The 25207-nt window shown below is 42.8% G+C and overlaps 2 protein-coding genes across 3 annotated transcripts in view; one reads left to right on the forward strand and one right to left on the reverse strand.

Annotated features, from left to right (window-relative positions):
- Positions 1–18008, reverse strand: part of TTC21A (tetratricopeptide repeat domain 21A) — a 44109-nt gene extending 26101 nt beyond the window's left edge. The window contains exons 1-12 of the mRNA XM_072153863.1: positions 17724–18008; positions 16884–17013; positions 15948–16058; positions 15424–15590; positions 13155–13271; positions 12235–12392; positions 7066–7150; positions 4394–4492; positions 3031–3223; positions 2405–2502; positions 1280–1480; positions 84–213 (exon numbers count right to left, since the gene is read on the reverse strand). Coding sequence (XP_072009964.1) covers positions 84–213; positions 1280–1480; positions 2405–2502; positions 3031–3223; positions 4394–4492; positions 7066–7150; positions 12235–12392; positions 13155–13271; positions 15424–15590; positions 15948–16058; positions 16884–17013; positions 17724–17750 — 1516 coding nt within the window. The 5' untranslated portion in view covers positions 17751–18008. The remainder of the gene's footprint in view (positions 1–83; positions 214–1279; positions 1481–2404; positions 2503–3030; positions 3224–4393; positions 4493–7065; positions 7151–12234; positions 12393–13154; positions 13272–15423; positions 15591–15947; positions 16059–16883; positions 17014–17723) is intronic.
- Positions 17893–25207, forward strand: part of GORASP1 (golgi reassembly stacking protein 1) — a 30522-nt gene continuing 23207 nt past the window's right edge. For both annotated transcript variants that reach the window (XR_011855921.1, XM_072153865.1), the window contains exon 1: positions 17893–18135. Coding sequence is in view for 1 of the 2 variants with exons in the window: in XM_072153865.1 (XP_072009966.1) it covers positions 18073–18135 (63 nt within the window). In the remaining variant the exon portion in view is untranslated. The remainder of the gene's footprint in view (positions 18136–25207) is intronic.

Here is a 25207-nt window from a genome sequence, read left to right on the forward strand (position 1 = left end):
TGTGGCTGTACATACGTCCCCCATAGAGTCGTGTGAATGCGGCTTCAGTCAGTCAAAATGTGAGGTCCTTAAAAATGCCATACCTGACAGATAGAGGACCTGAGCCATGAAATACAGAGGCTCTGATAGACAGGGAGCTACTGTAATCACTGGTGCCAAAATAGCTGCAGCTTTTTCCAGGATGGGCGAGGCAGACTGGCCAGGACCTGCAGGCTGGAATAGAGAGGACATTGTTCTTTGGTTAGAAACGTAATGAAATGAAAATGTTTGCTTCATCTTTCATTTTTATTTAGATCTTTGTTATACTGCACCAAATATAAGCAGTAGGCTATAAAGCGTTCTTGGTTTTTCTTTGTAAATATGAATATTATAATATTATATATTTAAATATATACTTTATAATATAATCTAAAATTTCTAAGTTGTACATTACTGCTGGGTTTTGAACTAAGGACCTTAGATTTGTAACGTGCTGCGGAATGTGATGGCGCTATGTAAATAAAGATTATTATTATTGGATATGGAAGGCAAAAATATAAAGAGATTTCAGCCTAAAAGCCTCAATAATAATGTTCTTCTTTGAAGACATCAAATGAATTCCCAACTGATATATGCTTTATGCTGCTATATGGTTCATACAATGTTGTTGCTTTCTACATCATCTGTATCCTAGGTTCAAAACCCAGCAGTGACATATTATAAAAATTGGTTGAAACAATTAGGGCTCATTCAGACGGCTTTTTTTGAAGTTTTTTTTTGTGGTTGGCATACAGACCAATTAATTCCTATGGCTCTGTTCACACATCCTTTTTTTTCACGGATGTGTAATGCAGCATGCATTATTTTTTATCACGGACCCCCATAGAAGTCATTGGGTTCACAAAAAAAAAAAACGAACGGCACATGGACAACATCCATATGCAGTCCACTTTTTACTCAAATGTCGCTAGGCAACCAGCCGGGCTGGGCAGAAAAAACCACCCTTTTTTTATGGATGTGAAAAAACGGACACGGATACAATATGGACTGAACACGGAAATAACATGCCCCTGCAGGGCATCTCAGTAGCGTTATGAGAGTACTGGGAGGTGACACTGTAGTCATGAGAAGCTTTTTATCAATAACAAAGGATCAAAAAAGTACAGGTGAAATCTCATATCTTATAATGGTAATATATTAGCAAGGTGTTTATCATCACAAAAATCTATCATTTTGTGACATTATTCCTCACTTGAGAACCATCTTTGAAAATTAAACAAATACTATGTTAATTTCTAACCTGTTTTGGACAAAACACCAAAAACTCTTTGACAACATCAACAATAAAAGTAGGACTGAGCTTTTCTAAATATTCCACTCCAAGGGGAAGACCATTTAAAGCTGCAAAGTGCATTTCCACAGCTTCTTTTAAGAAATCGACTGCTGCCTTCTCCTCTTTATTCTTCTTTGAAGCAAAAATTGCCTCTACAAAGCAAAGTTCCTGCAACACACACACAAAAAAAACACTGGTTAGAGGAAAAGAGTCAGAGATACCAATGTACCCCTCCCCATTATTGTGACTGACAGGGACCGTCTGCGAATATCAACTAGAGACATATAAACAGATGGAAAATATTGCGTCAATCTTTTTACATGGTGCCTTGTGTTACATTCATGACATGTGACATCATTGCAGGTCTCTCGGGCTCCTAACAATAGCAAACTGTACAACATGTATGTGATCACATGAAGTCACAGCAGCCTCCATGGAGGAAGAGGAGGGGTAGAAGTCCATGGAGGCAGCTGTGACTACATCTGGTCAGATACATGCATGGTGTACAGTTTGCTATTAGGCTAAAAGGACCTGAGATAATGTCACTCTGGTCACATGACATGAACTGTGACCAGTAAGGAGGCATAAGGCATGGGGAGGAGTAGATGGGAGGGGCCAGCCGAGCAGGACACGCCCCCCTTTGATGCCAGGTAATAAAAGATAAAAGGTGATTTATATGGATGTAAGTGAAACTATTTTAGCTAAAAAAGGATATCAGTCAGTGAATAGAGCTTGATAGGAACCTGTCACTGGTTGTATATGTGCAATTGTGGTGACAGGTTCCCTATAAGAGCTTGTTTGAAATTTTCAATTACCTACTCAAGAACAGGAAATTGTAAAATGGACAAAAAACACTAATAAAATAAAATACCATACTTAATTTTTATATCCAGTGCTGCTTTAGAGCCACCACTCTGGTTGTTAGCAAACATTTACATGACTGCCGTATCCAATCACTGACTCAATGACAGATGATCATGACAACATTGCTGCCGGATCGCTGGAGACCACTGTAGTTTAGGTGTTGAATTCGACAGGTGAATTGTTTAAAAATCCAGAACAAGCCCGAATATTTATAGAACCACATCGAACCTTTGACTTTCCCAGAGATTGTTGTACTTCACGGAGGAAATCGAGTTGCTGCTCAGCTTCTTCCAGGTTATCTTGTAGTATCTGGCACCATATAATTCCTAACACACATTACAAAGAAAATATTAGTATTTACATGTTATATTTTTACATAAATTTTGCTAATGCTGATATATTATTTGATAGTAAAGGTGTACACATGTTGAATTAATTAGAGTCTTTTTCACACCTTTGGTTCATATAACCAAAAATTTCTCCCTGCAGTTTGATATCAGCAACATGTCCCATTGATAAGGGGATTGGATACACCCAGTTGTCAATTTATTTATATGTTTGCAGAAGACCATATGTTTGCAGACAACATAACAGGAGAATATTGGACATTGAAGAGCTAAAAAGAAAAGACTCCCTAGAATTCTTAATTTTTGGAGAGTAAAAACACTATCTAAACAGACATGTCAGGAGAGGTGACACAGGTCATCTCTATCTATAAGGCTGTATATGGGATTTTGAACTATGCAGAGGAAAAACAGAGCCTCAACCCTATATGAATATCATATAAAATCAGAACATAATTATGGACCAAAAAAAGTGAATTGCAACCAATTCTGGATACGTAAGTTACGGACCTATGAGAGCTTCCACGTGATTCCCGTCTAGTTTCATGGCTGTTGAGTACCAGCCGGCAGCTTTGGTCACATTGCCTTGATACATGAGCATCCGGCCCAGTTCTGTGGCGAGTTCTGCCTGTTCTGGAGAATTCCTGTATGTGCGCTCACAGAACATGAAGATCTCTTGTAGGATGGATTGGTTCCTTCCACACTATTGGAGGATAAGAAGGAAAGAAAAATGATAGCAGTGACACAAGGAACCACTAACCCTACATTCACATCTAAATGGTGACTCTGTCTGCCAGTACAGTCTATGGATACGTTCAGCATAAACGTTGTGAGCTTTCTTAGCGTATACGATGAACTTATCCGTAGATATATAGTGGTAGATTGGGGGCATATTTGTTGCATCTATCTGCACAGTATACATCGCACCAAGCAGGGAACACTGGAAGAAAAAGCACAGCAAGCGGCATTTTCCCATGGAGAGCGACATATAGACTCAGTGGAGGCCACAACAGAATATGAGGGACGGATGTCACTGTATGGCATCCAATCCTGGCCTCTGCTGAGCACCTGTAGGTGTAAATGTAAATGTCAAAAGCACCCAATCAGCAGCACCCAATCACAATGATTTCGCCAAAGTTCAGAAGCGCAACTGAAAGACATATCCCGCTGTTAGTGCATACGGTGGGATATTCTACCGGCCTCCATTGTAAGGATACATCCCTCCAATACAAAGGGATGTATACAACATAGGATGTATCCTTAGCTGGATATATAACCCCATGGGGGATCAGTGGTCTGTATTGGAATCATGGGGCAAAATGTAGGCAGGGGAAACATCTGCATGGAGATAAAAATAATGGGGCACAAGGCCGGATTATAGGGGGAGCACCCCGGGGCCCCCACCACTTTGCCCTTAAAGAGGCCACCACCAAATGTGGGCATGCGGCCGCCCAAATCGCCCACAGTGTATTTGGGTCCAGGCTCCCCGGGCCATACCCAACAGAAGTGCCACGATTACAGTCTATGGCAGAGCGAAGGAACAATATCTTAGGAGTCATTCCGTTGCTCGGTGGGAGCGTGCACCAGATTTATCATCCGACAGAAGTGTGTTGCACACCCTATGTTAAAAGCGCACCTCAAAAAAGCTGGTGCAGTGTCAGGGGGCGTCAGAAATCCGGAATCTGGCACCCCTCCACTATACACAGGCAAACTACTTATAGTGCAGTTTGCCCTGTTCTTATCAAATGTGCCCCAGTAACTGATGTGAGTGATGACAATTTGCATACAATGCTTTAAAATACTTTGGTGTTAAATAAGCAACAAAAATGAATACCATGATAATGAAAGAACCTAATCACTTAATTATTCTTACCAAGTTGCATAGTACAAGGAGCTTCTGGAAATGTAGTACTGGGTTCTGGGGCTCCAATGTCTCAAGAGCTCTGATCAATTCTTTCACGTGGTTAAGAGCCTGTAATGTGAAAAATATATTGGAGTTGGTCATAGAAGAACCCCTGTGTATTACAAGGGATCATACAGACAGCCCTGGTCTGTGTATTTTATACTTTTCAGAGAGAAATCTTTCCATATAACATCTAATAAATATAGCAATAGATAATCCTGTTTAATTAAACAAGGAGTTATTTAAGACAAGGCACCAAGGGGTAATACACTAATAAGCAAATGCCCTAACTATATATATAAAACTTAACATTTAATTACGTAGTTAATAAAACTTAGTCTCAGCGCTGAAAAAAATGACAAACAGACATGCAATTATTGTCACACCGGGTCGGGGACAATCAACAGTGTGCAGGGCTAATTACCCTGGACACAGACAATAGCCACGAAGTTTAAAGGCATAGGTACACCTCAGATGTATGGTTTAACAGATGGGAGAGATAATATTGATACATGAATCATAATGTTTAATAAAGAAAAGGTATCGTCTCACCAGTCTTCATTTCAGGTGCGGCAACCAATAAAAAAGCTCTCACCTGTCTTCATCCAGGGAACAGGAGTAGGGAATTGTGCTGCAGCACTATCCTATTAGTCCCTACTTAAAACGTAACCCTGAACCCATGGATTAGCTCCCAGCCCTAACAAGGGCGGTCCCAATCTGTCCCTAGATGTAACTATTACGCCCTAAAAACTAAGTGGTATAAACAATTCGTTTCCCTACGCGTTTCATGTACCGGTAAAGGTACACTCCTCAGGGGAATAAAGTGCAGATTTAGAGTTGTAAAAATTAGCTCAGAGAGAGATAAGGAACATCGGTTCAATATCATAGTAGAAGACAAGCAGTGGCCGTCCTAATGTCTGGGTCCACGCTTGCTGAGGAAGGATAAGCCACTGCTTGTCTTCTACTATGATATTGAACCGATGTTCCTTATCTCTCTCTGAGCTAATTTTTACAACTCTAAATCTGCACTTTATTCCCCTGAGGAGTGTACCTTTACCGGTACATGAAACGCGTAGGGAAACGAATTGTTTATACCACTTAGTTTTTAGGGCGTAATAGTTACATCTAGGGACAGATTGGGACCGCCCTTGTTAGGGCTGGGAGCTAATCCATGGGTTCAGGGTTACGTTTTAAGTAGGGACTAATAGGATAGTGCTGCAGCACAATTCCCTACTCCTGTTCCCTGGATGAAGACAGGTGAGAGCTTTTTTATTGGTTGCCGCACCTGAAATGAAGACTGGTGAGACGATACCTTTTCTTTATTAAACATTATGATTCATGTATCAATATTATCTCTCCCATCTGTTAAACCATACATCTGAGGTGTACCTATGCCTTTAAACTTCGTGGCTATTGTCTGTGTCCAGGGTAATTAGCCCTGCACACTGTTGATTGTCCCCGACCCGGTGTGACAATAATTGCATGTCTGTTTGTCATTTTTTTCAGCGCTGAGACTAAGTTTTATTAACTACGTAATTAAATGTTAAGTTTTATATATATAGTTAGGGCATTTGCTTATTAGCATATAACATCTAAATTAAACATGGTGGCTGGGGCCAAATAAAAGAGCAACAGAAGATCAACAAAATAAGGCAGGGTTCCTTTACTGTTTTCCAGACAATGGGGGTCATTTACTAAGGGCCCGATTTGCGTTTTCCCGCCGTGTTACCAGAATATTTCCGATTTGTGCCAATTTCCCTTGAATGGCCCCGGGATTTTGGCGCACGCAATCGGATTGTGGCGCATCGGCGCTGGCATGCACGCAACAGAAATCGGGGGCGTGGCCGAACGAAAACCCGACGGATTCGGAAAAACCGCCGCATTTAAAATAAAAAATCTGTCGCGGAGCTTGCACTTACCTTCACTCAGTCCGGCTCGATGAACTCCAGTGCGTTCCGATGCTTTTTAGTGCAGCAGCGCCACCTGGTGGACGGCGGAGGAACTACCTTAAATGAATCCCGGCCGGACCCGAATCCAGCGCAGAGAACGCGCCGCTGGATCGCGAATGGACCGGGTAAGTAAATCTGCCCCATTATTTCATCACGGCCTCCAGTTGCACAAAATCAGTCTTTTTAATGCAATTTAAAAGTAATGGGGCACATTTACTTACCCGGTCCCTGCGCGGTCCCCGATACGGAATGTTTGCTGGAATGCCCATCTGCTGCGATTCATGAAGATCGTGCACTGATATATCCTGCATGTGTCGCTTCCCCGATCAGGAGTTCACCTTCTTCTCCCTGTTGTTGTTAAATCCTGCGCGTAGTCCGAACGGCACACCCCTCGATTTGTGTTGTGTGGAAGCCGGCGCAATTGCCACACAAAACGATCGCGTGCGACACAATCCCAGACAAGTCGGGAAACCCGACGAAAATGCCGCCGCGATACCCTCAGTAAATAAGCCCCATTGTATCATGGATGAAACCCCTGTGTATATGAGACACACTCTAAATGTTAGAACAGCCTGGTCAACCTTGTATGTTCAGACGTTATATTGATAGCAATGTATTTAAATGGCCGCCATGTAATGGTACAAGACAAGGATGACAATTATGTTAGGATAATTGTGTATCAAGAGAACTTACCTTAGGTACATTTCCTTCTCTTGTGAGACAGTAAATAGCCATCATCTGGAGAGCATCAATGTTATTGCTCTGTATCGTAAGGAGCCTACAACAATACATACAAAAAATAATAAAATGTCAATTTTTTTCAATACAAACAGATAATGTGGCACATTTACCATGACCTTTTCTGTTGGACTTTGCACGTTCTTTAAGGTGCAAACTGCTTGCTCAGATATTTAAGAAGTGCCAGCGCTACATTTGTGTTGCACGCGACCATTTTTTGGGGTCGCTGCACTATTCTTCATTGCAACGCGCAAATTTCTGCACTTATGGGGGGTTCGGTGCTCAGTCAGACCGTGCGCTACATTTATCATGCAAAGCTAGACAGAAATGTGTCGCACTCCCCATGTTAAAGGTGCACCAAAAGAAAGTGGTGCACTCTGTCGGGGCAATGTCGGGGGCGCCAGATTCATGAAGAACGTGCGCCAGAAATCCTAAATCTGGCACCCCCTGTACACTACACAGGCAACTGTACATAGTACTGACTGCGCTGTATTGAGTAAATGTGGGTCTTTGTCTTCTATTAAAATTGAAATCCTCATTGAACTCTCGAGCACATAGGGTACATTTTGTTTCCATCTGTGGGCAGGGCCGGCGCTATGGGTAGGCAAAGGTGGCAATTGCCTAGGGAGAAAGGGGAGAATCTCTTCTTTCAAATGAATCTTGAATTGTGTTTCTAGGTGCTATGGATCCAGAGATATTCAGGTTTAAAGTGAGAATATCAGGTGCCATTTTTATATATAAAAATCACTCCCAACGGCAGTTTAACAGTTAATATCTCCATTTTCCTACATTTTAGAAACACAAATTTAGATTCATATAAAAGAGGAGACTCTTCTTTCATAGGAAACAAGTAAGAAGTCAGGTTCTATGTGTCACAGAGCCAGAGATTCAGCCCCCTGAAATTACCCCCCCCCCCATCCAGATTCTTAGCCATCAGGATACAGGGAGAATTTGCTGCACTCAGGAGCTGCTGCACCTCCCAGATAATGGAAATATTCACTTTATATGTTACTACATTTTGAGAAGGGATATTATCAACTAATGTTCATGTTTTTAACCCTTCTCTATGCAGAACTATCTAAGACCACACTTTGTGCCACATGTATCAATCGTTTTTTTCTGTTGTTTTTGCGCCTTTTCATTCAGGCGCACCGTTTTTGTGCCATTTTTGCAACTAAACGCCAAACTAGCTGCGCAGCAAAAATAACCAGCTTTCCCTCATCTATCTTACCAATCCAGATGTTTTGCTGCGCCTAATAATATTAATCACTTGCGACTTTTCATTTAGGCGCAAAAACGGGCGCAAAAACACTCCAGCTCGAAGGTGGCGTTAACTGAGAAGAAAGCACTGAGCCCCACATTGGCGCACATCTAAAAGTGACTTTTATTATCTCATTAGAGAGGTTTATGGATATATAATTATTATTTGGGTTACACATTGTCTAAGGAACAGACAATGATAGATTTGTGTGAATTTTCTGCAGTTCCCTTTGCTGCATATTTTGGTGAATATACACATGTGGGGTCTGTATGATCTTACTGTTTTAGGAAAGTATATTTTTTTTATATAAGTATTCTGGATTTATACATATTTTAGAGGAAATTTTGAATGTTAATTGCCAAATGCATCGCCTGGTTGTCTGCTTTCAAAATTATATAGGTTTTATGGCACCTTTACTTTTTATTCTGTTTTATTGCTATATTGTGCAGGTTGCGACTGTCTAAAAATGTCTAGCTGAAAAGCAGGTATCTAGTTATTACAGTTTTAGTGATATTATGTGGATTTATTTATGTAAACATATCAATACAGGCAGTCCCCGGGTTACGTACAAGATAGGGTCTGTAGGTTTGTTCTTAAGTTGAATTTGTATGTAAGTCGGAACTGTATATTTTATAATTGCAGCCCCAGCCAGAATTTTTTGGGTCTCTGTGACAATTGGATTTTAAAAAGGTTGGGTTGTCATAAGAACCAGGATTACCAATAAAGCTTCATTACAGACGCCTCTGATAACTGTTACAGCTGCTCATTGTAGCCTAGGACTAAAGTACAATAAATTGCCAATATCCAGTGGTCCGTTTGTAACTAGGGGTCATCTGTAAGTTGGGTGTTCTTAAGTAGGGGACCGCCTGTAGGGCACATTTGTGAACTCTACACATGTCCATCTATTACATTTAGGAGATGTGAAGGTAAACATTTTCTGTTTGGATCAAATTTTTTGCCATCAAAGTCAAATTTTAAGTATTTTTAATAAAATGTTTCAATTTGAATCAAAATTGCATGAAGGCGCCTATGTCTATAAAATCTATTATGCAATTTTGAAAATGGGGCAAGTGTCTACTTTCAGAAAATATCGGTCCCCCTCCCCAATGGGCCTCACAGTCTAATCAACCTACCAGTAATTTTTTGGAGTGTGGGAGGAAACCGGAGGACCCAGAGGAAACCCACGCAGACACCCACGCAGACACAGAGAGAACATACAAAATCTTTGCAGATGTTGACCAGCGCTGCAAGGCTGTAGTGCTAATCACGGAGCCACCATGCTGCCCATAAGTCTCCCTATCATTTTTCTATCGCCTATAAAATTCTCCCATATTACAGTTTGTTTTACCATACTAAAGGAGCCTCTTGCTGACTGTGACTGGTCATAAAATAGTTTTATTTTGGGGCCCCACTTTTAGTTTTGCCCAGGGCCCCACTTTGTCTAGAACCGGCCCTGTCTGTGGGTATTGGTATTACTGAATGTACTACATATGTGCCAAATTTATAGACAGTATGATCAACAATGACAACACCTACAGTGACTAACATACTGATATTTTTCACTTGTTGTGAACTAGCATATTTAATCAATGATAATTTTCAGGCCACTGAATGTTTTTTTTTTTATACTTTATTTATTCATGTTATATATAGTAATTCATAAGAGACAAGCTCGTATTTTACATCACCAAGATTAATTTCTTTCAAACTTTCAAAATTAAAATTTTCTCCCATGGTATACAAATGTAATAATCATATATGCGGTAATTGTATATAAAAATCAACTACCACCCACCCCACCCCTGGAGCAAGGGGGGGGTTCTCATGACTCTTTTTAATCTCAATACAGGCAGTCCCGGGTTATATACAGGATAGGTTCTGTAGGTTTGTTCTTAAATTGAATTTGTATGTACCGTAAGTTGAAACCGTATATTTTATAATTGTAATCCCAGCCAAATTTTTTTTGGTCTCTGTGATAATTGGATTTTAAAAATGTTGGGTTGTCATCAGAACCAGGATTAACACTAAAGCTTCATTACAGACACATTAGATAACTGTTACAGCTGTTTATACTAGCCTAAGGCTAAAGTACAGTAAATTACCAATTACCAGATTTTCGTTTGCTTGTAGGTAAGCAAGACAGAGAAGATCCACAGTGTGGCACAACTTCACTTTGGTAAGAATCTTTATTGCAAATGAACTACGCGTTTCGGCGCTTGGACCAGCGCCTTCGTCAGGTTCGGCAAACAAGAGTCATCTTGTTTGCCGAACCTGACGAAGGGGCTGGTCCAAGCGCCGAAACGCGTAGTTCATTTGCAATAAAGATTCTTACCAAAGTGAAGTTGCGCCACACTGTGGATCTTCTCTGTCTTGCTTACCACAAGCATCTCCACACCACGGGATTCTACTTCTGGACCTTCAATCCTCGTGGCTCCACCGGCAGCACTCCACATACTTGACTACATGCTAGGCTAAAAGATAGCCGCGAGGTGAGCAGCTTTTATTAGCATTTTTTAAATCCTTTTTTAAATCAAACCTACACTTGAGTCGATGCGCCCTGGTCTTTTCCCTTCTACTCCTGATTCATAGAATCGGTCCAGACCCTCTCCCAGATTTTCGTTTGTAACTAGGGGTCGTCTGTAAGTCGGGTGTTCTTAAGTAGGGGACCGCCTGTACACCTATTATGCCAAGCCAACCAAATCTCTTTAAATCCAGGTTTGGCTAGACCACACTCCCATTCCTCTGCTGTTACCATTAAATCCATTCTTCTTTCTCATTCCAGATTGTACAACAAATGAGATGTATTTTTTTGTTGTTCTCCCTATAACCCCAAAGGCCTCATTCCATTCTTCTATTGATAGATCATTCCACATTTTTCTCCACATCCTGTATCCCCAGTTTATATTTGGTTCCGATACAGTATCTAACTGGATATATTATCTTGGCATAGCATTTTATCTGCTTACATTTTTCCATAAAAAAATAATGTGTGCTTCCCTTCCCTACACTCTATATGTATTTTTAATTTGTGCGTAATAAATTCATAAGACTTTAAAGAGGACCTGTCACCCATAAAAAAGCACTAGGAGCTGCTTACTAAAGTAAGCAGCTCCTAGTGCTATCTCCGATGCAGCAGTGTTACCCTCCTAGCGTTATCAGAAACCCTGCGAAAACGCTAGCAAACACTGCTGCGCTGTACAATAGAAATCCAGACCGCGATTAAAGCAATCCGGGGTATTCATGAGGGGGCGGGGCTAGGAGGCAATGGCTGCAATATGACCCGCAGCAGTCACCACGGCCTATGGAGTTGGGGTCGGTCCAGGAAAGAGGCAGCGCCTCAGACCGCCCCCTTGTGAATAAGTTGGACTGCGATCAAAGCAGTTCCTAATGTACTTTGCAGCAGTGTCTTTATCGGAGGTTTCCAATAACGCTAGCAGTGCAACACTGCTGCATCTGAGATAGAAGCTTCTTACTTTAGTAAACAGTTCTTAGTGCTTTTTATGGGTGACAGATCCTCTTTAAGGTACATACCCATGACCATGTGCTTCTCTCAGGCCACAAACATCGGACCCATGGTCCATTCATTGAGACACATGTTATTGTCTTGTGAAGTCCAGTTACACGCCAGTGATGGTAGAAAAGACTAGCCGAGCCGCAAACACGGACAGGAATAGGACCTGCTCTGAGTTCTGCAGCCCTGAGTTCTGTGTGTATGAGCCAATAGAAGTACACGGGACTGTGTGCTAGTGGTTGGTCATGAGCATGAACACTTAGATTGAGAACACAAAAGTAGCCTAAGGTACCTGTACTATATTTGATATTAGTTAAATAGGGAGAAATGAGCATAATAAATGTATCTTTACCCATGTGCTATTTCAAGGCTTTGATCCCAATCCTGCATGGCGAGAACATACTTCATCTTTAGAGTAAGTGCCGCTGTGAATTTAGGAAAACTAAAAATGGTTTGGTTAATTATATCCAATGCTCCCGAATAATTCTTCTGCATCATCAGACATTCTGCCTGCAAAAAAGACAAGTTTATTAAAAACTGTTGTAATTTCATAAACCTCAGAGGATAAACGTACAGAGAACTGGTTCATAAACATGAAGCCTATCTGTCCACAGGACGTCCCTCTACATATGACATGAGGCATGCAAAGAGGTGATGCAGTTTCATGCATACTGGATCAAGCTAAAAGATAGCAGGTAAGAAAGGGGAAGTTTCCAGAAGACCAAGAAGGTGGACAAATGAATTACCATTATTGTGGCCAAACCCTCCTGTAGTGTAAGTGTGGAAGGGTAATGGATGGGCTTGTTCTTCATATCGCTAAAGGGGTCTGCAACCGCTAAGGGAGTTTGTCAGCAGCTTATTCTCCTCTACCCATGAAAACACATGTAAGGCTTTTTACCGCCGACGGCTAGCACCATTCACGAGAGTTACTGGTGGGTGTTTGCTACATTATGCAGCAAACACCTTGTTTATGGAGAGGGCTCAGCCTCTGAGCCGGGGTGTAGCATACAGCCGTCTGCAGAAGGGGAGAGCGCTGCTAACCCCTCCCCACTCCATCGGAAGTCGTAGAGCTCACCATACCGTACCGTGCACAATGCACTTCTGTTGCAGCCATATGCTAGCTGGTTGTGTAAAAGGGGATAACAAGGCTTAGTACATCCCCCAATGCATGTCTATCCCTTGTTACTCCATGGTGATGAGTGACACATATCAATAACCTGGAAATTCCCTTTAAAATTCAGTTCTGTTTCTAAAATGAAAAAGAGGGCATACCTTTCCAACAATTCCAAATATATTTTTATTGTCCTGGGTTCCTTCATCAAAATATTTCAGGCACTTTGCAAGAGACGTCCCAGGAGTTAGATTCAACCATCCTTTCAGCACCAGGCCCTGGAAAAAGAGACTTTATCAGACAAATAAATGCAAGAAATGCTAAGAAGACCCTACTCTAAGAAACTGTTACCATTTTAAGGAGTGTCTGCGATTCACAAAGTTTCCTCAAATTTTCCTCCATAAACCTGGGTCTAGTAAATAAACCTGCTGATGGCTTGTGCTGATCTATGGATACTTATCCCCCACCTTGTACAGCCTGAATGCAGCAGCCACAGGGGACCAGTTTGCCGGAAGTAGTTGAGACTCGCTATTTCCAGAAGTCCCATAGAAGTGAATGGGAGTCATGAAAAGGCATAGACTGATGAGGTTTGTGTGCTGTTTCCAGGTTCGGCTCCAGGTTTCAGTAGGCCCCTGGGCAACAAAGCCTCAGTGGGCCCCTTTGCAGTGGACTCACACAGCGACATTAAAAATTCTGAAGCTAAAACAGTCTCTTGTTCCCTATAATATTCCCTAGTTTATGATCCCAAACAGCCTTGTCATGATTATTTTATATAAAACCCCCCTCACCTCCTATGGATTCAATATGTGGGCCCCGGGACTTGCCCAGGTGTGCCCAGTGCAGGCTCTGGCCCTGGATATTTCTAAAGGTGCATGAGAAAATACACTTCAACTCTGACCGTCACAAATATTTGCAGTTATGAAAGTTGCTGTGAAATAACAATTATCTTCAGTCACATCACAAGTGATTTTTACTCAGAAAAGCTTTGGGGACATCACAAGTAGCTTCAGTCAGGAAAGCTGCAGTGACATCACAAGTAGCTTCAGTCAGGAAAGCTACAGTGACATCACAAGTGATTTTCAGTCAGGAAAGCTGCAGTGACATCACAAGTGATTTTCAGTCAGGAAAGCTACAGTGACATCACAAGTAGCTTCTGCCAGGAAAGCTGCAGTGACATCACAAGTAGCTTCTGCCAGGAAAGCTGCAGTGACATCACAAGTTGCTTCAGCCAGGAAAGCTGCAGTGACATCACAAGTGATTCTCAGTCAGGAAAGCTGCAGTGACATCACAAGTGATTCTCAGTCAGGAAAGCTGCAGTGACATCACAAGTAGGTTTGAGTCAAGGAGGCTACTGTGACATCACAAATTAGACCATCTATTGTGACATCACAAATGAATAATTGTTTAGTGACATCATTAATGTGTTTAAAATTAGGCGAGCTAATATGACATCATAAGTGTGTTTGCATCTAGTAACCGACAACTGTTTAAGTCGTGTACGCTATTTCAGTTACCTCATCTATAAATGGTGCTAGTCAGGGAAGGTGTTGTGATGTTATATTATTGTTTCAATCAGGTAAGTTATGACATCACGCATGGTAACTTTCACAAGCTACAGTGACATCTCAGGATAACTCCACACTTTTCAAGAGTCCTGAATTTGCTAGAATTGGCCCAAATTATTAGACCCTTCCATCTTGCATTTCCTGTTCTGGCTTCAAAAAAGGGGGGGTATTGAATCCCCAAGTCCGAGTAGGGGTTGGAGGTAGTCCCAAGTACAGTATATTGTATACAGTGTATAGAAGCTGTGACAACACAACTGCTTTTTATCTATAACAACAGCTTAACTAACATTTATGATGCTGCAATGACATCATCAATGTTATGACAGGTAAGCTTATATAATATCAAGTCCATAAAGCAAATGTGACGTCACAACTGCTCAGTAAAAAATCGTCCGACGGCACAACCCCCCCCCCCCCCAATTTCCCCCAATCACCTTCTAAATACCTGTCTCAGCAGCATGATCCCCCAAAAACCTTGGAAAACCCGACGGAAAGGCGTCCGTGGGAACATTAGAAAATAAGCCCCAATGTGACATCACAACTGGTTTAAGTCAGGAGAGTGCTATGGCATCACAAATGTGGTTGTAACTGTTGTGACATCACAGTTTATTTCAGTGATATCACTAACTAGTTTCAGCCAAGGAAACTCAGTGAACCCACTGAATCAGCAAATGAAAATTGCCATTATATTGATCTTGTCTTTAGTTGTTGGTATCTGACCCGAAACCCATGCATAAATATAAATCCGCACCATCACTTAACACCAATGGGGTTTATATTGTGGGTTTGAGGGTCTAGTGGTATTGGTTTTATAAAACCTGGAGCCTGAATTAACGTGGCAGCCACCCCCTGTTTCACTACTTACCTCAGCAGACCTATTGGACATTTTTAGCATCCTGTCTATGTATTCCTGGGCCTTATCGCTTCTCCCCAGCAGCCATAGAAGTAAGCCTGCATAGTACAATGCTTTAGATCCAGCTGATCTGCGAGTTTCTTTTAATTTTGCCTCCAAATCGGAAACTGCGTCACGGTCTGGAAGGAATAAAAACAAATTAGAAAATAACCAATTTAGGTATTTTACAATCTGCAGAAGGATCTGTAGTAACAAAATGATGGTTCAAAAATTTTTACTATACAGTGATTAATATGCTAACCCCATCTGCACAGAAGTTTTGTACATGGACTGTAATATATAAATGTAGATTTATTTATTTATTGCTGTGTGGTACCATCACTTATCTGTGTAAAATTGAAGCCACGCAGACTTAATAATAATAATTCCTTTATTTAAATAGCGCGCACAGATTACACAGAGCTTGCCCTAAGACCTAAGTCCATCTCTTGCCACTTTTCACTACTGGATATTTATTTTGATGAGAGAACTCTTACCGACAACTTCACTCTTTTTGTGTGCATACATAAGTAACATGATGGCACATAATGACACCTCTGGGACATCCTTGATGGCCTCCAGCTCTCGGATCGCTTCCTGAACACGATCTGATACCAGGAAGACAAATAAAATTTTACATAAATTGCAATCCATCATCAGGTTTACTAGCTCCTAGGCAAATGTTACAAATTGCACATTCTTCCTAAATAAGGCTACATTCACATCTCATCTTTTGGATACATCTCCATTGACAGGAAACACAAGATGAAAAAACTAAACAACTTTTGTCTTTCTATCCTGGTTCCTGGTGCTGAGTGACATACACGCTCAGCAGAGGCCATAATACCCTATGGGGGACGGATGCAATCGTTTGTAAGTGCATTGTCTTGCGACACAATTTGAAAGTTAAATCCCAACGGCACACCCCCCTGTTGTGAAGTAGCATAACACCTTCCAAATCATGTTTATTTGGTGTGATCCACCAGAAAATCAACGTAAAAGTGACAAGTAAATTGGATGTTCAAAGTTAAGGAGGTGGAGAGTTTAGCAATGAAGTCAAGCTCTCCCCACCTCTTAACACCTCTTGTCATCATTTACCAGGTTTCAGGAGAACTTGACTTAAGTACTAAACTCTCTGCCTCCATGACATTTCTACTGACAGGTTCCCTTTAATGACCAGGTTCTTACTTTTTCCAATTTTGGCTGTGCATCAACTACCTTAAAAGAGTGCCCCAAAAAATGACAGACAATTCTGTACAGCTTTGGTCCTTGTCAGGGACTGTATCCCAATCTTCAAACTGCCCACAGAGCCCTACATTTACTTCTTCTCAATCATAAAAATAGAAGAATAAAATGCATGCTGACATCAGCTGACAAACAGCAAAGGAAGTAGGAAATTATAATTTATTGAATATTACAGCTTTTCAAACTACCTTCCATAAGGAGACTATAAGCCTTGAAAAACAGCAGCACGGGGTCATTGTGATACTTCTGCAGGCCTTCCCGAGTGATCTGCTGCACGTGGTGATAGTATTTATCCTGGCAGTAGAAAATAATAGAAGCCTGCAAAAGAAAAGAAAATTAAACATTTCCAGAAACAATTCCTCTGATAATTTTGGCAGATTCCATGAACTCATGTCTACTGGGATGTTGGCTCTCAGCATAATCTGTAGCATTCAGCTTGTCTGACACTATGAGGCTGCATTGCGAATGTTGATTTCGACAACAAGATCTGTAGAAATAAGTGACATTTTTCTGCAATTTGTGTCTGAGATGGTCATCAATCTTATCATCTCATACGCAGAATATGAATTGTACCGACCCAAAGAATGAAGAGTTGGTGTCATTTGGAGCGCACAGTGAAAGAAGGAATTAAAAAACTTCCCCGCACACTAATATTATGTACTGACAATAGGAACTACAATATGTCACGCAAAAAACAAGCCCTAATACAACTCTATAGACGGGGAAAAAAGCAAGTTATGGCTTTCTGAAAGTGGGGAGTCCCATAAGGGTTACAGGGGTGATCTTCCCCTCCCACAGGTCAGTACCACAATATCAGTTGGGGACGGGTCCAGTGGGTCACCGGTTTTCCTTGTTCTCCGCTTTCGTCCTGGGATCATGGCTGGATCTCCTGACGCCACTTCTTTGTGATCAGTAAGACTTGTACTGTATATTGTCATCATTATAAGGTAAAAAATACACATGAACCCTCTGCCCTCCACTATACAAGTCATCAATAGTGTCTATCACCTCCATGATACACATCTCACCATGATCTGAGGATCTGTGTCCGCCATTATTATGATCCGGGCCGGGTCACTCTATCACTCTAGGGTTACCATTAGCAGTATATAGCTGTATGTAGCTGTATATAGTCTTCTAGGTGGATCCTCCCCATTAGCTGCAGGTCTCTGTCCAGGCGTGCGCGTCCCTAGTTACCAACGCTCTTCCTCCGTTGTCACGCAGCGTCACTACCCGCCAGGCCTTCCAGTCGATCCCCGATCCTCTCCGCTCCGCAGTATCAGCGCTGGATTGGTAGTCCTGGCAGGCGTGTAGTGCGGTGTGTGTACCGGGTTCTGGTTCTGCGCTTGTTCCGGCTGTCCCTGTCCGATCCCCGCTATGGGGCTGTCACTGAGCTCGGAGCCCGCGGATGGAGGCAATGAGGGCTATCACGTCCATGGGGTGAGTGCGGTCTCCTGCAGATGTTGCATGCTCCTGGGAGATGACGTGGGATTAGGTGACTACAACCCCCGGCGTCCCCCTGCATGCTGGGAGTACTACTCTGCTACATCTTCCCCACCATGTCTATGTATGAGAGGCACAGGACTCATCAGCAATAGCCTGCACTATTATGAGACTGTCTGTAATCTGCTGCTAAGGAGCAACTGAGAAAATAATGGACAATAAGGATCTGTGGAAGATCCTAGTAGAGCTGGTTTATGGTGGAGATGTGTGATGACCTCTATATATTGGGGTGATATAACACAGCGCCATCCTATGTGATGATTACTTGCAGAAAAGTCGCACCTTGTATGACCCCATTCACACCTTTAAGAAATGTTTGTGTAGATTAAGCTACATGCACACGGCCTATGTTTGTGCTCTCTCTGTTGATATGACGTATTTGTTTCTTTGGGATCATATACGTTGTTGTGGGCTCCACTGCCCCCGTGTATGAGCTCCAGGCACAAAATTCAAAGCAGGTCCTATTCTTAACTGAGTTTAGTCCTTCTCAAGTCATCAATGCCACAAGTAATGGGCCACAAGTCTGTTGATTGCAGCCCAAGAAAGCACACAGGTAGGGTTTATAGCGCCAGGAGTGGTCAAACACGTACAATGTGTGCAATTATATTTGTTACATATTCTTGGCTAATAAAAACTAATACGTAATACTGATGAAGTAACTAACCCTATATCAGGGACTGATTGCCTTAGACCAGTGATGGCAAACCTTTTAGAGGCCGAGTGCCCAAACTACAACAAAGACCCGCTTATTTATCGCAAAGTGCCAACACAGAAATTTAATTTGTGATTTATACTCCCTTCTCTGTTGCAGTTTTCATTGATACCAGCACCCTGAGGACACCAATAAGGCAGAAAATAGTCCCAGGTAGAGCTGTCACTTTAAAATACCTCTGCACAGCAAGTCCTGGGCTGTCTGGGACTGCAGGAAGATACCTGGAGTCATCTCTGGTGATGGCCTGAGTGCCCACAGAAAGGACTCTGAGTGCCACCTCTGGCACCAGTGCCATAGGTTAGCCATCACTGCCTTAGACTGTTTGCCTACAAGTCAGTTTGTTCCGACAAACTCGCTCCGTGCACGTGCAGAATTACTGGACCGAACCTAGAATGTCAGTTCAGTCTGGTAAATCTTGCAAGCGAGGGATATACTTGCTCATGGGCAATGAACAGGCAAATTTGGTCTGAGAAATGTGCTCCGCGCACTTGTGGGATTTCCAGGACTGGACCTTGAGTTGCTGAACTGATCAGACATACTGGGGCACATTTACTAAGAATGTGGGAAACTTCACTAAAACTACTCTGCTTGTGTATAATAATGCCAGATTCACTAAGAACGTGCGGCAGAAATCATGAATCTGTCGCTTCCCTGCACTGGCCCCACAGAGCTCACCAACTTTTTTGTGGTGGACCTTTAAATTTAACATAGGGTGTGCAACAGACTAATTTGTGCAGCCGCGACACAATAGTGGCGCGGACACTGCTTAAATACCTGTTGAAGCAGTTTGCACCTAAAAGAATGTCCAAAGTCCTTTAGAAAACAGACGCATAGCCCTTAGTAAATGTGCCCCACTGAGTGCAGTCCAGTGATTAGATGTTCGGTCTGGTAAATCCCGTAGAGCCAGTTTCTCAAACTGGACTCGTTGGAGCAGAAGCGGCTTTAGGCTACTTTCACATGAATGTTTGTTTGTTGTTTCCAGTTATATGCTATGCGTACCTTACTGTTTCGGTATGGGGTGCTTGCAGCCACATGCATTTCAATGGGCAATGTATTGCTTACCGTACCGGGAAAAAGATATAGCTTGCTGTATCTTTCCCAGTACGTGCGGCTGTGCCGCGCTTCTCCCTGTGGAAAGGAGAGGGGCGAGCAGCGATGAGCTCACACAGGGGTGCATACGTTCATGTAAAAGTAGCCTAAGGGTAACTGCTCACCAGATAAGAGGCCACAACTGATCCACAGTTACATCTGCATGGGAATCCACCAGAATTTCGCTTCCAGCGAGAAGGGTGCAATTCTGAAACATAATTTGACCTGCTGCAGATAATATCTGCATTTAGTGTGAATTTATGTGCAAAAAATATTGTGCACCTATGTTAACTTTATTATCACATGAGTCCAGTGTATGGAGAAGAACATTAAAGAACCTTTCACCAGGTTTAAGACCTCTAAATTCAGGGACCCAAACTCGGCAGCCTTGGTTCTATCCATATGTATTTAGGAGTTTCATGAGTTTTAATGTAACAGATAAATTTTGGAATTATTTCTGGCATCGCACTTTGTTTCACTCGCACAAGTACAATGAAAGTTGAGTAAACTAACATTACCGATGTAGTGCACATACGGCTGGACACACCAAAGTTAAATCCCAGACATGTAAAGGACATGACCCATGTTACCAGTGACTGCTTGATGCAACCATGTTCCAATATAGCACAGCGCTGCTCCAGCCAATGCAAACAGAAGCCTGCTGGGCAGCCGGGACCCGTAGTACTAAGAGTTGATACATATGGCATACATCCATATGAACTGCACCAGAACGTGTACATTGCCAGCAGTAATCACTATTCTGTATTCTTCCACCCTGGATGGGTAGTACCTCGGCCTCCTGACATTATTGAGTTGCACTGGATTTGATGTGACAGCGTTCACATGACTGAAATTACTTGAGGATAGACAGCTACTGGATTAAGTGACGTGGATATTTTTGACACTGGACCGAGACAAGTGAAACTCAAGTATTGAAAAATATAATGTCCTCTATAGTCAAAACTTTTCCAAGTCCAAGAGGATAAAGGAACTGAACAGACTTGTACCAATGACGTAAGGCTGGCACTCCTCATAATATTTCAGCAAAAAAGTACAAAAAATTGCCTTTATTTCTAATTAAATTTGAGTCTCATAGGCAGACAGTGGCTCTATGGCACTCTATCATGTTTTGGCAGCATTAGGTTATTGTTTGTATACGGTTTATTGTCTGGACTGTATGGATGTTGTACCTATAGGACTGTTTTAGGATGTGTATATATAGCTCACACTGGACAAAATATTGATGGCGGCTGCACAAGAAACACAAACTATGTGCTCAATGGACGCCTACGTTTTTTGATTAATGTCGTGTTGCCAACATTTTCTGTACAAAACTTGAAGTTAACTTTTTTGCAGCTATTGTGTGTGGTGTTCCCTCTTCTCTATATGGGAATCTGTTATTAATTCTCATGTATTACATGCGAATTTACCTCAGATTTCAGGACAGATATACATTACCTATAGAACGGATGGGGACTTCCTTTGAACTAGTGCGCGTCTACTCTTTAAGGAGTTGAGGGAGAAAAAAAACTATGTAGTAATAGGCATCTTCTCATACACTATGAGGTTAATGGCTGGCTGGTGTGGCTGTAGATATTAAGTAAAGCCCTCTGGTTCAGGTATGTCTTTTACCTCATTGGCTGCCATTCCTGTATATAAAATGGCCGCACTGTGACCTGGGTACCATTTGTCACAAACCATTTGTTTGTTTCTTTTATTGTTCTATAAACCAATAAATGAGTTTTAAAACTTCAAATGGCCGCAGGCGGAGTGTCATGTAATCCTAACTGTCCATGACCAATCTACCTCATGAACTTTTGTAAGATCCTGGAAGGTAGATTGGTCATGGACAATTAGGATTACGTGACACTCCATCTGCTGCCATTTTAGAGACAGAAATGACAGCCAATGAGGAAAGAGGAACCTAGAGGCTTTACTTTACATTTCAAGAAAGTGGAACAGAATTTTAATAGATGATTAACTTACTCAATATTCTGCACCCCCCACTCACACACATTACAGAAAACTTGAGGTAAAATGGCCCACAAAACAAGTTAGACCCTTACCTTTCTGATTGGTGAAAGGACCCCCCACAGATCACGAGAATGTGGGTCTAATGTACCCCCGTCAGACCCCTTGTTGCTCCCATAGATGACCAAACCATATGGTGGCGCATGGTCGGGCTGCCCGGTCATCACTATGGAGCTGCCGGAGATTTCTCGGTACTCAGCAATCTACATTAGTTCCATAGTGATGAATGGGGCAGCCCACGCATGTGCGACCGTCTGCTCCTGTCATTTTGGAGAGCGACGAGGGAGCTGACGGGGGTACATTGGACCCCCTTTCTCGTGATCTATGGGGGTCCCATCACTGAAACCCCCACCAATCAGCAAGTTAGGATAGGGCCTTAGTTGTTTAGTGGGAAAAGCCCTTTAAAAGTATAATGTGTATTTCTCACATTATACTCAGGTGTCTGAGGCTGAACCCTTGAAGTTTGTAATTTCAAAAAGATTTGTATTTGAGGGTTGTTCCCATTGTCATTTAATGGAGATGACCCACCAGACGCACAAACCTTTCCTGGCATATTTTGCATAAAAATAGTAATAGCACACTAAATATTTCTGAAGGAAAATTGGTTTCAAAAGTTGCACAAAAAAAAAATTATTGCAAAAAAAACCCTGAACATGCATGATGCGGAGTATGCATCAAAGTCAGATACATGTGAACATGCCCTAATATGTTAGTAAATTCCCCTCAGCTCTATCATCTCTCATAAGCCTGTATTTCCTGTAAAGCGTTTTTTTAATAAAGTTGCATTAGCGTTCATGCTCTGTTTAAGCTTCGATGTGACCCCCACACTGAGCCCGCACTACAGATGGGGGATGCATCAGCAGAATAGCTGTGGTTACATAAGTCCAATCTGTTTCTGTAACTCAGCATTTTTCTAAAACAAATGTATTTGGGGCTTAGTGAGAAGTATGGCTGCCGTCACTAGCCGTAACATACAGTCGTGTCTGCACATGCCGGGCTGTATTATGTCTGCATGCCGCCTGCTTACTTAGATAAAGCTCCAGTGTAATGAGTCAGTCACCCTGTGAATACAATTGCAGGGATTGATGAATGTCAGAATGTTGCCGTCACATTATTACATCCATTTCAAAAAAAAAAAAAAGGGAATTTGTATGCAAATCAGCTTTCCTCCAGAAGGAAGAAGGCAAGTTCTCTAATTCCACCTAGAAATAAGTGCCTTGTCTCAGGCCGCATTAACATGTTTAGTTTACATGGTGTTTCCATGGTGTTTACTTTAAAGAGAACCTGTCAGGCAAATTAACCCCCAAAACTAAATGTATTTTCATTAACTGCCATTAGAAAGCATTTCCCCTATCCCTACATTGTCTTTCTATATACACCTCAACTTTCGGAGTGGTGAAAGCGGGACAAAAGTTGCGGTGTGCTGCAGAAACTCCCCAAAGTCCTCCTCATCCGAAGCCATGCCTTTTGCCACACCCCTACCCTACCTTAATACTGTATAGTTCCCCCACAGGTCCTCCTCATATTGTAGCCCCTCCAACAGCTCCCCATAAGTGTGCCCCCCCCCCCTGCAGCAGCTCCCCATAATAAGGTGCCCCCCCTGCAGCAGCTCCCCATAATAGGACGCCCCCCCCTGCAGCAGCTCCCCTTAATAGGGTGCCCCCCCTGCAGCAGCTCCCCTTAATAGGGTGCCCCCCCTGCAGCAGCTCCCCATAAAAGGGTGCCCCCCCTGCAGCAGCTCCCCATCATAATGTGCCCCCCCCCGCAGCAGCTCCCCATCATGTCCGCCCCCCCCCCTCTGCAGCTGCTCCCCATCATAGTGTGCCCCCCCTGCAGCAGCTCCCCATCATAGTGTCCCCCCCCCTGCAGCAGCTCCCCATCATAGTGTCCCCCCCCTGCAGCAGCTCCCCATCATAGTGTCCCCCCCCCTGCAGCAGCTCCCCATCATAGTGTCCCCCCCTGCAGCAGCTCCCCATCATAGTGCCCCCCCCCCCTGCAGCAGCTCCCCATCATAGTACCCCCCCCTGCAGCAGCTCACCATCATAGTGCCCCCCCCTGCAGCAGCTCACCATCATAGTGTGCCCCCCTGCAGCAGCTCACCATCATAGTGCCCCCCCCCTGCAGCAGCTCACCATCATAGTGTGCCCCCCTGCAGCAGCTCACCATCATAGTGCCCCCCCCTGCAGCAGCTCACCATCATAGTGTGCCCCCCTGCAGCAGCTCACCATCATAGTGCCCCCCCCTGCAGCAGCTCACCATCATAGTGCCCCCCCCTTCAGCAGCTCACCATCATAGTGCCCCCCCCCTTCAGCAGCTCACCATCATAGTGCCCCCCCCCTGCAGCAGCTCACCATCATAGTGCCCCCCCCTGCAGCAGCTCACCATCATAGTGCCCCCCCCTGCAGCAGCTCACCATCATAGTGCCCCCCCCCTGCAGCAGCTCACCATCACAGTGCCCCCCCCCCTGCAGCAGCTCCACATCATAATGTGCCCCCCTTTGAAAATAAACTTATAAAATAATACTAATAATAACATCACTTAACTTCATATGCTGTTACACTGTGTAGGAGCACTTACCCTCCTACTGTGTGGTAAAACGTCCTCTGCTTCAGTGAGATTACAGCAGGCAGCGGGATGGGGAAAGTAGGGAGCAGAGGATGACAAAGAGCCCTTCTGGCTCATTAAAATAATTTTAAAGGTTGATTCTAGAAGGGATTGATAACAAATATAAGATGATTACCACAGTCATGGTGCCTGGATCTATGAATAAATATCCCTGCTTTATCATTGTTTTTTAAGGGAAAAAACACTAAAAGATGAATTTTTTTTACAAACTTGTTTTTGGTGTTATTTTATGCAGCACTTCCCCTTTCTTTCTTTTTTTTCCCTACACTTTTATTCACATGGGGTTTTTTTACATTGAGATTTCTATTACAATAAAAAGCAAGTAAAAATTTTTGCGTGCTGTGTTTTTAACAAACTGAAAAATCTTTTCAGTAACCACAAATTGCTACATTTTTCCAAAAAGCACTATTCGTAAAACCGCCCTGAATAAAACTGTATTCCTGGCACCAGGGCAGTGTGTGTAACGCAGGTTTTCCAGGCTGGGAGCTCAGGTTGGTGTATTGGGCGTAACACATCACATTGCTGGCGTGGCTCTTGACAAACAAGTCATAT

Source organism: Engystomops pustulosus, chromosome 5, assembly GCF_040894005.1.
Source record: "Engystomops pustulosus chromosome 5, aEngPut4.maternal, whole genome shotgun sequence".
Taxonomy (NCBI): Eukaryota; Metazoa; Chordata; class Amphibia; order Anura; family Leptodactylidae; genus Engystomops; species Engystomops pustulosus.